We start from the raw sequence: 12,020 nt of genomic DNA on the forward strand, positions 1-12,020 counted from the left end.
TATTATTCTATAGGGGCAGACGGAATACCAGGCTCCCTTCGACCCTGAAAGGAGGCCCTCGGTACATGTAGTAGCGATTTGTTATATAGAGATTGATACTAGTCGATGTGCACCTTAATAAGAGCGCCGAGAAGACATCAAAGAACCATGGAACACTGCTCTTAACCGGCACTGAGGCTTGCGCACGAACAGAAGCGTAACTCATGTATTAACGATCCTAAAGTTTTAAACCATCTGTAATTATATTGGTCAAGTCTCTCACACTTACTTTTGGGTCCAAAAGCGTCATGAAAGGAACATCCACCGCAAACACATGGAATATGGTGGTCCTGAACTCGGCTGCCAGCATGGAATCAATGCCAAACTCGCCCAACCTCTGCTCTGGGCGCAATTGTTCCATGGGCAGCAGAATCAGGTTTGAGATCTTGTTTGCCACTACGGCCTGCACCGCCTCGACAATGGGAGTGGCCGAGCCTCCCTCGACCAACGCCTTGGCAACCTCGGGCGGCAGGCCGTGGCCTGCACCAGCAGAGCCCCCAACAGACGCACTTGAGCTTCGCTCGAAGGCGGCGGTAAGCAGGCACGCGCGCGGATCCGCGAGAACGTGATTGTCGCCTTCGAAGCCCCGGTCGCGCTGTTCCTTGAGGCCGATGAACTCTATCCCGGTCAGAATGTGGGCGCCGACGAGGCCATCGTAGTGCGGCTCCCACGTAGACGGCGACTGGGAAGCAATGGCCAGATCTAGGACCTGCAGCAGCTCGTCTTCGGTGATGGGGTGTATCCCCTTGCGCTTCAGCAATGCTTCGATGTCCGGGTGTTCGTGCAGGTAGCCGACTTCTGCGATCATGCCGTACCCGATCGCGACCGCAGGCCGACCCAGACGGTTACGGTAGCGCGCAAATGCATCGAGGAAGGCGTTGGCAGCACAGTAGTTACTCTCTGTGGCGGTGCCTACTGTGCCAGAAATGGATGATGTCATGACGAAGAAGTCGAGCTGTGAGTCTCGACCATCCTTCTCTAGGGCATGATGCAGATTCCAGGACCCGCGGACCTTGGGCGAGATGCTGGTGTGCCAGCTCTTGTGTGACATTTCACTCCAGAGAGCCTCGCTGAGCCCCATGGCAGCCTGGATCACGCCGCCTATCGGCAAGGGGGCGTGTTGCATGACCATCTCCACGGCTTGCATGCTACTGACGTCTCCCTGCACGACTTCGACATGTACACCTTGCGCGCGTAGATCGCCGACCAGCACCTTGGCATCCTGTTTCTCCAAGCCAGATCTTCCGAGAAATACCAAGCTTCTGGCCCCACGAGCAACCATCCACTTGGAGATACTTCGCCCGAGACCACCAAGACATCCAATCATGAGGTAGCTCTTCTTCGGCGAGAAAACAGTCTGGTACTGTTGAGGCTTGACACGGATGTGATCCGAGCGGTCCTCGAAAGAGACGGTGACTTTGCCCATACGGGTTCCCTGTGAGAAGTAGCGGAACGCCTGGGTGATCTCCGATGCAGAGAACGTCTCGATGGGGAAGCACGGTTTCGCAATACCCCTGCGAATCATGTCCATACTTTCCACCAGAAGCACCTGCCATAGATCGTGGTGGTCTGTCCGTTGGGAGTAGAATAGGTTGCTGAGGTCGAATGCCGTAAACGAGACGTTCTTCTCAAAAGTCCTCAAGCTCAGCAGCCCGTTGTCCAGGATGTCGCGCTTTCCAATCTCTACAAAACGGCCAAAGTCTGCACACGCCTCGAAGCTGCTGCGGAGCAGCTCTCCGGTGAGCGAGTTCAGGACGACGTCCACCCCCTTTCCGCCCGTAGCCGCCATGACAGCAGGGAGGAATGAAGTATCTCGCGAACTGAATATGTGTGATGGATTTAGTGCAAACTCCCTGACCAGGAACTCCCGCTTGGAGTCGTTACCCACTGTCGCAAAGACCACCGCCCCGATGTGTTTGGCCAGCTGGATTGCAGCAATTCCCACGCCGCCGGCGGCAGAATGGATGAGGACAGACTCCCCGCGTTTCAACTGGGCGCGGTGATTCAAGCCATATATGGCCGTCGAAAACACAATGGGTATGGTGGAAGCTTCGACGTAGCTCTCGTTATCTTCCAACCTGCAGAGTGCCCAGTGAGGCAGACGCTCGTGGGTAGCGAAGCGGCCAGGTGCCATGGCAACAACACGATCACCAGGTCTGAGATGGGTGACGTCGGAGCCCACCTTTAACACAAGACCGGCGCATTCGCACGAACACGAAACGTCTCGAGTGTCAACCTTGGCACCAAGAACGTAGAGATCCTTTGCGTTCATGCCGACACTCTTGACCTCGATCTCGACCTGGTCTGCGGGCAGCGGCTCGGGGTAGTCTCTGGAGATGAAGTGGATGGTGTCCATCTGACCGGGATGGGATATATGCAGTTGACAAGGCCCGGCTTCCTCGATGGGCACCTCGAGAAAGCCTTCGTCTTGCTTCAGCCGGAACTGCGAGTTTAACCCATCTAGTGGCTCCCAACGAGCTGAGTGTATGACCTGGTCTTTTTGACTCAGCTCCAGTTCTGCATCGCGAGTCGTCACAAGTTGATTAACGACCTTGCAGGTGTTGTGGGCGGTGTTTTCAGTATTGGTCTTTACGTCGTCAATGTCGAGTACCGCAAACCGGAGTGATGGCTGCTCGAGCATCACGGCACGAGACAGGCCGAGTACTGGTGCATATTCTGGATTCTCCCCGGCAATAAAGCCGGCGTGGCATATCCAGAGAATCAGGGAGGCGCGGTTTGTCATTACCTTCATCAAACTCATTTGCTCTTCGCTAATGGTGCTGATCATAGGGGCCTCGGTTTCGATAGTTGCAATGATCATGCACCCAGCTAGGATGGTATTTTCGTTGACATCGGAGATTCCGATTAGAGGCACGGACCGGCCACTGTAGGATTCTATGACTTTGAGGAGTCTCGACTCTAAGCCGGACGGCTCACCACCTTGGTTTACCTTGTTGTATGTTAGCGATGGTTGCAAGTGAATGTTTGGAATGAGCGTACCAATACAATATCGAGCTTTTTCTGCTCTTGAATATAACAACCTGGCAAGAGTAACGTGGCGTGCGCGGTGTCATTGGATGTTTCAGTCATGGCTTGGATCCTGGACCCTGGAAATTCAGCTTTGTCGACCGTCGCTCCAGTAATGAACATTGTGGAAGGCCTCACCCAGCCCTTGACTCCAGGAGGCAATGTTCCTGGGCAGAAAATAAGGTCGAACTTGGTCTCCTTTGATACCACCGCGGTCTCGGATCGGGGGTCTGAGACAGTAAAAGAGACTTCATAACCCTCAAGTTCCCCGCTGGTGAACGTCGCCTGGGTCAAGGTTTCAAACCGCCTCAATGGGGACCTGGCTTTCAGAACCTCCAGAATGACATTCGAAGTATCTCCGTCCACATCCAACAAAAGTATATGGGATCTCGGGTTCTTATGGACTGCCAGGTCGAGACAACCACACAATCGGAGCAGTCCGGCTGGCAACCCCTTTTCACCCCATGTCTCAAGAAACCAGTCTATGTACCTGGTAAGGCCGGGGTTGACACCCGCATCCATCAGGGTGACATCTGGTCTCCAAGCCACGCGGCACATGGGGTTCCGCTGCTCTTGCCCTTCTTGCTGTGTATTGCCTTGATAAGCAATGCACCGTGCGCCCGCCATGCGAACCAGAGTCTCACCGGACGTGTTGTAGAGCTCAGCTTCAATGTTGACGGTCCCGAATCCGACTTGTTTCGATTTCGTATCGATTGCCCATTGCTTGCCCAAGTCCATGTCGAGCATGCTGGGTGCAGAAAAGGAAATACTGTTCATCTTGACCGGGACCGTGGCGCGCAAGTTCCGGACCCAGCCTCCGGTGGTCGCTACGAACGCGGTCTGTAGCATAGAGTCAATGCTAATGGGATGAGCAATGTACTGCCACGACTGTGACATGGCGGCTCGATCGCCTCGGAGCAGGTGTGTGGTGGCCAGGGATTCATCAGCCTTCCTGGCCCGGTCGCAGTAGATGTCTTCCATAACAGCGAACTTGGGTCCCCAATTCAGGCCTTCCTTGAGGAACTTATGGTACCACACACGAGTAGCCTGCTGCTCCATGGTATCCTTGTTCAGGTTGATGGTTCGTGGAAGGACACGTGCTGTCTTGTTCAGACTCACGAGGCCGGACGCATGTATCGTCGGGAGTGAGTCCACTTCGGAGATGGAAGAAACGGTCAATTGCCACCAGCTATCTGACGACAGTATACTGGTGACAGAAGCTTTCCGCATTTCCGTGATGACTTCGAGTCGTGGTCGCTGGTCAGAGTCGAAACTCATAGCTTTGAGAAAATGAAAGTCGCGCATTTCAACTCCCGGGCACTCGCGAAGGTGGACTCCGTTGACTTGGCAAGCCGCCTCGGCGCCCATTGCCAGGTATGCTGCAGCCGGAAAGACGATCGAAGGTCCGAGGCAATGATCTTGGAGCCATGGAAGCTCGTTGACGTCGATGATGTTGCGCCATGTAGTCGTTAGTTTGCTGGCGCCCGGTATCTGGGACCCGAGCAAGTCGTGTCGCGGAAAGGGGCGATTCCGGAACTCGGTCACTGCTCGTGCTTCGGTCCATAACAATGGCGCAGTGTAGTCCCAGGGGTAATGGGGAAGGTCGGTCAATACTTGACGTCTCGAGGATACCAACGCAATATCATCCGGGGTTATATTCTCTAGGGGCAAGTCATCACGGCCCTGGACAAATAGTGAGCCGACAAGAGACAGCATGCTGACTGCAGCATCTTTGCCGCGAATGAGTGTTGGATTGTATGAGTAGTAATCCATATCTCGCCCTTCCGAAGCAGCAATCTGCTTGACGTAGAACTCAAGGGCGCGATGAGGACCGATTTCCACCAGATGGTACCGTCCGAGAGCGAAGAGCCCCTTGACCGCGTCGGTGAACTTGACAGGAGACTCCAAGTTCTTCCTCCAGTATTCTGTGGCCCCCATGCTACTCGGGTCCAACCCGGATCCAGAAACCGACGAGATGAGGCGCACATACGAACAGGTTCCCTGTTCTAGAGCTGCATCCGCACTCCACGCTTTGTCCAACGCCTGTTGATAACTGTCGCCAACTTCCTCCATACTTTTTGAATGATACGCCCTGTTGCCGGTGTCGAGCTTGCGTGCGAATGTTTTCTTCCCGTCATGACCCAGAATGCATTTCAACATATCCACACCGTTGGCATCGCCGCTCAAAGTGATGCTTTGGGGAGAGTTGTCGCAAGCCACGGAAACCTGACCAGACAACCCGTGCTTGTCAATCAGTGCCTGCGCATCTTCTCGGCCAAGGCCGACTGCCATCATAGCACCGTCGCGTGCTTCTCGTGCGACAGTCCGGCCACGGAAGTAAGCAGCCATGATAGACCTGTACGCAGTAAGGGAACCAGCAGAGTATGCAGCGGCAATTTCTCCAGAGGAATGCCCGATAGCCACTTTGGGTTTGATGTTCCATGCTTCCAAAAGATCCACTAGCGCAACTTGAACGGCTGTGCACAGGGGCTGGGATATCTCGGCCAGATTGATGTCGATGCTCCCCGGGGGGCGAGAAGCACACCCTCCAAGGTCCACGAAGGCTTATCTGCAGCAGCCAGGCCGGCAAGAAAGGTATCAAGGTGCCGAATAGACTGTCTGAATTTTGAGTACTGTTGGAAAAGCTGGCTGCCCATACCGGACCATTGGGCCCCCTGACCCGTAAAGATGAACCCAAATGGAAGAGCATCCCTTCCGGGCTGAGTCGCTTTCGGTACGGTGGATGCAATATCTTGGGCCAACGTCTGAGGGCGGGCAATAGTGAAACACCGTGTTGCCAGATGAGATCGACGGGCGTTCAGAGTATACGCCAAATCACCGACTTCGATGTGTTTTCCGGGTCCGGATAGGAAGGCTGCAGTGTTTTGGACTTGCTCCACCATCGAGTGCTCTGTCCGAGCCGAGAATGTGAGGAGTACTGGGCTGTTATGACTCACGCCATTGACACTGTGGCCTTCTGGCCGACTGGCTACCGTCGGCAGCTTGCTCTCCGAAGTTGACGCAGTTGGGATCAATGGAGCCTCGAGAATAGCATGACCATTGGCGCCACCGAATCCGAATGAGTTCACACTGGCGCGAGCAACCTGAGATGTGGGCCATGGTCGATTTTCCGTGACGATGTCCAAGTTCCATTCATCAAGCTTGATGCTTGGATTGATCTTCTTGACGCCTATAGTTGCCGGAATCTCGCCGTGTTGGAGAGCAAGCACCACCTTGATGATGCTCGAAAGGCCGCTGGTACCCTCCGAATGACCGAGATTCGGCTTGATACCGCCAACCGCAGTCGGCATGCCGGACTTGTGGTGGAAGACACGGGAGATCCCTTCGAGTTCTATGGGATCACCAACCTTGGTGCCAGTTCCGTGGGCCTAGATCCGCGTCAGTAACCCAAATTCCTTTTTCTTCCATATGTAGGCTGTGACGGCCAGAGGCATACTTCGACATAGTAAGTGTCATCCGTGGGCAGACGGGCTCGCTTGTAAGCGGCTCTGATAACTGCCTCTTGGCCATCGATGCTAGGCTGGACAATGCCCGGAGTGCGGCCATTCCTAGATGCTGTCAGTCGTTGTAACACCTAGTGCGCCTCGAGCAGAAAAGGGGGAAGAGGTCACGGGGGAAATATATGTACAGTACGTACCCATTAATCGCTGTTCCTCGGATGATGGAACGAATGGGATCACCATCTCTCTGGGCATCGCTTAGCCTCTTGAGATAGATAGACGCCGCCCCCTCGGCCCTGCCATAGCCATTGGCCGATTCGTCGAACGTATGACAGATTGAATCCGGTGACAAAATACCGGCTTTGACAGCAATCAACTGCTGCTCGGCTGATTGTATCAGATTGGCGCTGGCGACAACTGCCGCATCACAATCATGCGCGTCAAGAGCCAGGCAAGCAAAATGCAAAGCGTACATGGATGACGAGCATGCCGTGTCCAATACAACCGACGGACCACGGAGGTCAAAACAGTGGGTGATGCGGTTCGACAGCACAGTCGGGCCGGAGCCGGTCGCACTATAACGAGAAAAGTACTCGGGATCCTTGTACTGCATGATCATGAAGTCGTTGGTGAAATTGCCGATGTAGACTCCCGTCTTGGAGCCGCGGACCTTGGATAACGGGACTCCGGCGTTCTCGAAAGACTCATACACGACCTCGAGCAGTTTTCTCTGCTGTGCGTCCATGTAGGATGCTTCGAGGTTGTTGATCTCGAAGAAAGGATTGTCGAATGGCCGCAAGTCTTGTTGCAGGAAATAGCCGCCAGTCGAGTTGATGCTCCCGGGACGCTCGGCGTTGGGATGATAGAACCCGGCTGCATTGTATCGCGACTCGGGCACTCTGCAGTGGCCAGATTTGTTCTCCTTGAGGAAATCCCACAGCTCGGATGGCGAGGAGACGTGGCCAGGCAAGCGACAGCCTACGGCTTTGGTCAGTATCCGGCATGAAGTATGTGCATGCAGGTTTGGGTCATCTTACCCATTCCCACAATGGCGATCGGCTCATGCTGATTACCGAAGCCCTCTTGCGGGCTGCCTGGTATATTTTCCCGGCATGCCATATTGGATGAGTACTAGGCAAGTAAGTATGAGATCAAAGAAGGGCAGACGGACAAGGCCTACAGCTTAGTGGCAACCTGTTGCATATATATTCGGAGTCCTGTGCCGCTGGCTTACAGGACATACTCAGTGGCTTCCTCTGTAAGGCTCCGATCACGTGTATACGATGGGGGTACATGTCACACACCGACTGAATACCTAGACTCTAACCACAGTCGTGTATCTTTACGCAGCCATATGGTATAGGGGCTAGCGTGAGCTAGGGGCTAGGCACTGTTTCACCTGCATTCGGTGGTGTATACTCATGATGTTATTGTATACATTGTCCCATACACCCATTGCCCCTTTACCCAGACACCATCGCTGCTGTGTAGAACAGTAGACGAGACTACCTCGTCTTGCGGGGGATATTCTTGCCTGGACTGCAACAAGACAAGTCCGCCCATGCCCAAAACTACATAGGTCTGACTACGGGTGGCGGCGGGCTTGGATAGATCCACCAGGGGCCACCAGGGGCCACCAGGTTGCAGGGTGTTCGTTATCACAATACCCAGTCTGCAAGGGAGTAAATAGCCCCCTGTCAGCCCTACGCCGAAGACCACATCGATTCTGCAGTTGGATTGCACGGTAGTAGCGATTGCCACTGTGCTTTCGGGCCTCTTGATCTGTTGGTCTCTTTCGTTCTGCCGAATTCCATCCAGCCACTGCGCCGCATGCGCGTCTCGTCACTTTTTCCCAATCGGGACGCTGCGTGCAACCCAAGCCTGCTGGGCCTGGGGCCTGCGCCGTTGATTCGTCGACCCGGTTTTCCGTTTTAGCGGCGGAAAGCAGATGCTGACCCGTCGGCGGCCCGTAGCAGCCGCTGAAAAGGGGATCGATCGTGCCATCACGAGATACGTGCTGTATCTCCTCCCCTCCTCCCCAGGCAGCCCCAGGCAGCCCCAGGCAGCCCCAGGCCCCGGCCATCCGGATGCTCTTTACCGGCCCTGCCACCCCCAACCCCCTTGGCCTTTGCCTTTGCCCTTGCCCTTGCCCCCCCCCACACCCTCCTCGCCTACCTGGATGCTGCACTAATCACCCGATCCAGCACTGCTGTGCCTCGTGCAATTGATGCATCTTCAATGCTGTTGGGCTGTTGGTTCTGCCGCCACCAATCAATGGCCAGTGGCTAGTCCAGAACAACTCTTTTCCGGCGCAACCCAACGACAGAACCCCAGAAGGGGCATTGGCCGAGATTGATAATGTGACAACTTCTGCATATACCAGTAAGCAGACATGTTGCAGGCCGAGGCAGTGTCACCACACCACATACAGACGCAGTTGGTTGCAGACCGGCTGCGACTGCGAATGCATTTCCCAGTTGCATCTAACAGTCAGCATTGCCGTTTGGGAAAATGGCCGGAAATTGTCCTTTGTCGCATCTCATTCGGCTCTTCTTGAGGGGTTGGTTTTGTCGTCGACCGCCCGCCCTATTCTCCCCCAGCCGTTCTCCCCCCCATACACATGATATCCGAGTTCCGATTCACTGTTCTAGCGCTGAGGATTGCTCATCCCATCCCATCCCATCCCACCCGCTGAGAATGGCCACGCAGCTAACAGCCGCCGAAGCGCAAGACAACGTGCAGCCCAACTTGCTTGCATTATGTTCCACCATGATAGCTCTGTCAACGCTAGCTTTATGTTTGCGTCTGTGGTCTAATCACATCACATTTGCTCACCGCTGGGGATGGGATGACTTCTTCGCCGCACTCGCTCTGGTTAGTACTGCCCGGGACGCGGGGAGCCTGTTGACTTTGCTGACTTGCTGACTCGATCCCAGCCGTTCATCATCGCACTAAATGGAGTCATCATCTGGTGGATCTATCTCGGTCTCGGGAAGCACGCCGCCACCGCCCCAGCAGAGGACCTAGCCAAGGTGCCCAAGATCATCTTCGTCGGCGCCTTCTTGTACGACTGCAGCATATCGCTCCCCAAGTTCTCGGTGCTTTTCTTCTACCGCCGCATCTTTGAGACCACGAGCCGGTGGATGACCATCGCGTTATGGACCGTCGGCGCCATGAACGCCGGCTGGCTGGTGTCGGCCTTGGTCAGCACCATCTTCCAGTGCTCGCCGGTTAACGCTGCATGGGAGACCGTCCCCGGGTCGATCTGCATTCCGCAGTGGGACTGGTTTCTGGGGACGGCGCTGCCCAGCATGATCATCGACCTCTGCATCCTAATCATCCCAATGCCAATCCTCTTGCGACTTCAGGCGCCCCTGGCTCGCCGCATGAAGGTTGGAGTGCTCTTCCTCTGCGGATACTCGTACGTCTGAATCCCCACAAACCTCGAGAGGTGATATTCTAACCTCCGCGCCTAGTGTCATCGTCATCTCCATCGGCCGCCTCGTGTCCATCGCGAAAGCTGGTCCGCATCTGCTCGACGACATCAACTGGACCACCATCAACTACATGGAGTGGCTGTTATGCGAAGGCCCCATCTCGCTGGTCTCCGTCTGCTTGCCGAACGTATTTCGCTTGTTCAAGCGGGCGAGCCAAGATGGCGTCAGGGGTATGCTACCTGACAGCCGTGGGGGGTCCAAGATGGTTTCTTCCGACACTAACGCCAGCCGCAAGGGACAGTTCATTCGTATGGAGGACCGCCCGTCGCACTCTCCCAAACAAATGGAGGGGACCGCCGACGCAGTCCCCGAAGAGGGCCAGCCTGAACAAGACCGCCAAATGGTAGGCACTGCAGTGTAGACGGAAAATGACCGAGATTAGGGTCTTTCGGGAATATGTATCTCTAGCAACCCCCCTCCCAGTAGATGTACATATCAATGAAGCTGTATTCAATCTAACGCAGAGATTCAACTCAAGAAGCGCCTCCAAACGGGGTATTGGCCAGCTGCAACGACGCGCCGCCGTCGACTACCAGCGTGTGCCCATTCACATAGCTGGAGGCCGGGGAGGCGAGAAAAGCGACGGCATCTGCCACCTCGCCCGGTCTGGCCAGTCTTCCCATGCACAAATCGCCAAGTATTGCCTTCTTGACTTCTGGCGACGCTTCGAGAAACTGGTCCATCATCGGCCCCGAGACATACGAAGGCGCCACGGCATTGACTCGAATGCCCCTGCCGCCATTTTCGATGGCCGCCGTCTGCACCATGCCCTTGACCGCATGCTTTGCTGCGATGTAGTTGCCCACCCCCAGGAACGCACCCTCCGAGGCCAAGGACGTGAGTATGACAATGGCGCCCCGGGCGGGAGGTCTGTCGGCAGCCGTAGTCGGCGCGACGGCGTCCTGGTCGTACATGATACGCAAGGCGGCGCGGGTCAAGAGAAAACAGCCAATGTTATGGACTTCGTCGAGACTGCGCCAGTCCGCAAGGGTCATGTCACGGATAGGGGTCTGGTTCGCGGCCCCGAACTATGTAGCATCAACCGATTAGTCTAGTATCGTGTGCTGTGCCGCGTGCGGGTGGAGAGGGGCTTACACCAGCCGTGTTGATGAGCACGTCGATGCGGCCGTGAGTAGAAGCGACTTGGGCGACAAGGCTATCGACCTCGTCTTCGCTGCGTACGTCTACGGCGTGTGCCGTTGCTTTGAAGCCGCCCGGGTCCTTGTCGCGCGCATTCTGGCACAGGACCACGGTCTCCTTGGCGGCATCGAGGTTCAAGTCGGCACAAACCAAGACATCGGCACCCAGCGAAGCCACACGCTGAGCGACTGTTCTTCCAATTCCGCTGCCTGGTATCCAGTCAGTTTTAGCTTTTGAATGCGCCGCAGAGATGCCGGATGGAAAGCATGGATGGTACCGACCAGCTCCTGTTACAACAACAACTCCGCGAATTTCCATGGTGGCAGTGCGTACTGGGGGTGGTGATGGGGGTTGTCTTTGATGCAAACAAAGATGAGGGGGGAAATGTAGTCGGCCTCAAGGGTTGTGATGCTTAAGTAACCCCGTCCATTCCTTGCTTCTGTCCGCTTCCAATGCCTCGCATGTTGTCAATCGCATGCGGGGCTCCAGGTCTCGCGCTTCGTGGTTCCGCCGGCGGTTCACCCGGATCCCGGTGCAGGCTCGGGTGCAGGTCTGGGTGCGGGTTGGGGTGGTGCAAGGGGTTGGTTGATGTGTGTGTGTGGTGCGTTACCTGCAGGCTGGGATGATGCGAGGTTGGGTCTGCGGCGCAGGCTAAGTACCTACACATGGACTTACCTAAGTAAGAAACAAGTCCTGACGAGTACCTCGCGTACTGTGCAGGCCCAGCTAGCTTGATGCAACAATTCCAGCAGAACTCCGCACTGCTCGTTTCACAGACTTTGTCATCCAGCATCTTAAAAGCCGCCCCTTTTCCGTCTCGACTTCTTGGGAACTGTCTCCCTTTGGCACAGCACCT

At 55.5% G+C, this 12,020-nt stretch overlaps 3 protein-coding genes across 3 annotated transcripts; 1 reads left to right on the forward strand and 2 right to left on the reverse strand.

Moving 5' to 3' along the window:
- Positions 1–217: 217 nt before the first annotated feature.
- On the reverse strand, positions 218–7,646 carry PG986_004332 (type I iterative PKS; the record flags this gene model as incomplete). The annotated part of the gene is made up of 6 exons (XM_066840554.1): positions 218–2,989; positions 3,040–5,556; positions 5,610–6,455; positions 6,524–6,661; positions 6,721–7,505; positions 7,565–7,646. 6 exons carry the CDS (start codon positions 7,644–7,646, stop codon positions 218–220), a joined length of 7,140 nt encoding a protein of 2,379 aa, XP_066703181.1.
- A 1,578-nt stretch (positions 7,647–9,224) lies between these two features.
- On the forward strand, positions 9,225–10,385 carry PG986_004333 (uncharacterized protein; the record flags this gene model as incomplete). Its single annotated transcript, XM_066840555.1, has 3 exons — positions 9,225–9,401; positions 9,464–9,948; positions 10,004–10,385. The coding sequence occupies 3 exons, from the start codon at positions 9,225–9,227 to the stop codon at positions 10,383–10,385; spliced, it is 1,044 nt and encodes a 347-aa protein (XP_066703182.1).
- A 112-nt stretch (positions 10,386–10,497) lies between these two features.
- On the reverse strand, positions 10,498–11,482 carry PG986_004334 (NAD(P)-binding protein; the record flags this gene model as incomplete). The annotated part of the gene is made up of 3 exons (XM_066840556.1): positions 10,498–11,052; positions 11,120–11,373; positions 11,446–11,482. The coding sequence occupies 3 exons, from the start codon at positions 11,480–11,482 to the stop codon at positions 10,498–10,500; spliced, it is 846 nt and encodes a 281-aa protein (XP_066703183.1).
- Between the last annotated feature and the right edge of the window lie 538 nt (positions 11,483–12,020).

Source organism: Apiospora aurea (assembly GCF_038362705.1).
Source record: "Apiospora aurea strain CBS 24483 chromosome Unknown utg000003l_segment0_segment0, whole genome shotgun sequence".
Lineage (NCBI taxonomy): Eukaryota > Fungi > Ascomycota > Sordariomycetes > Amphisphaeriales > Apiosporaceae > Apiospora > Apiospora aurea.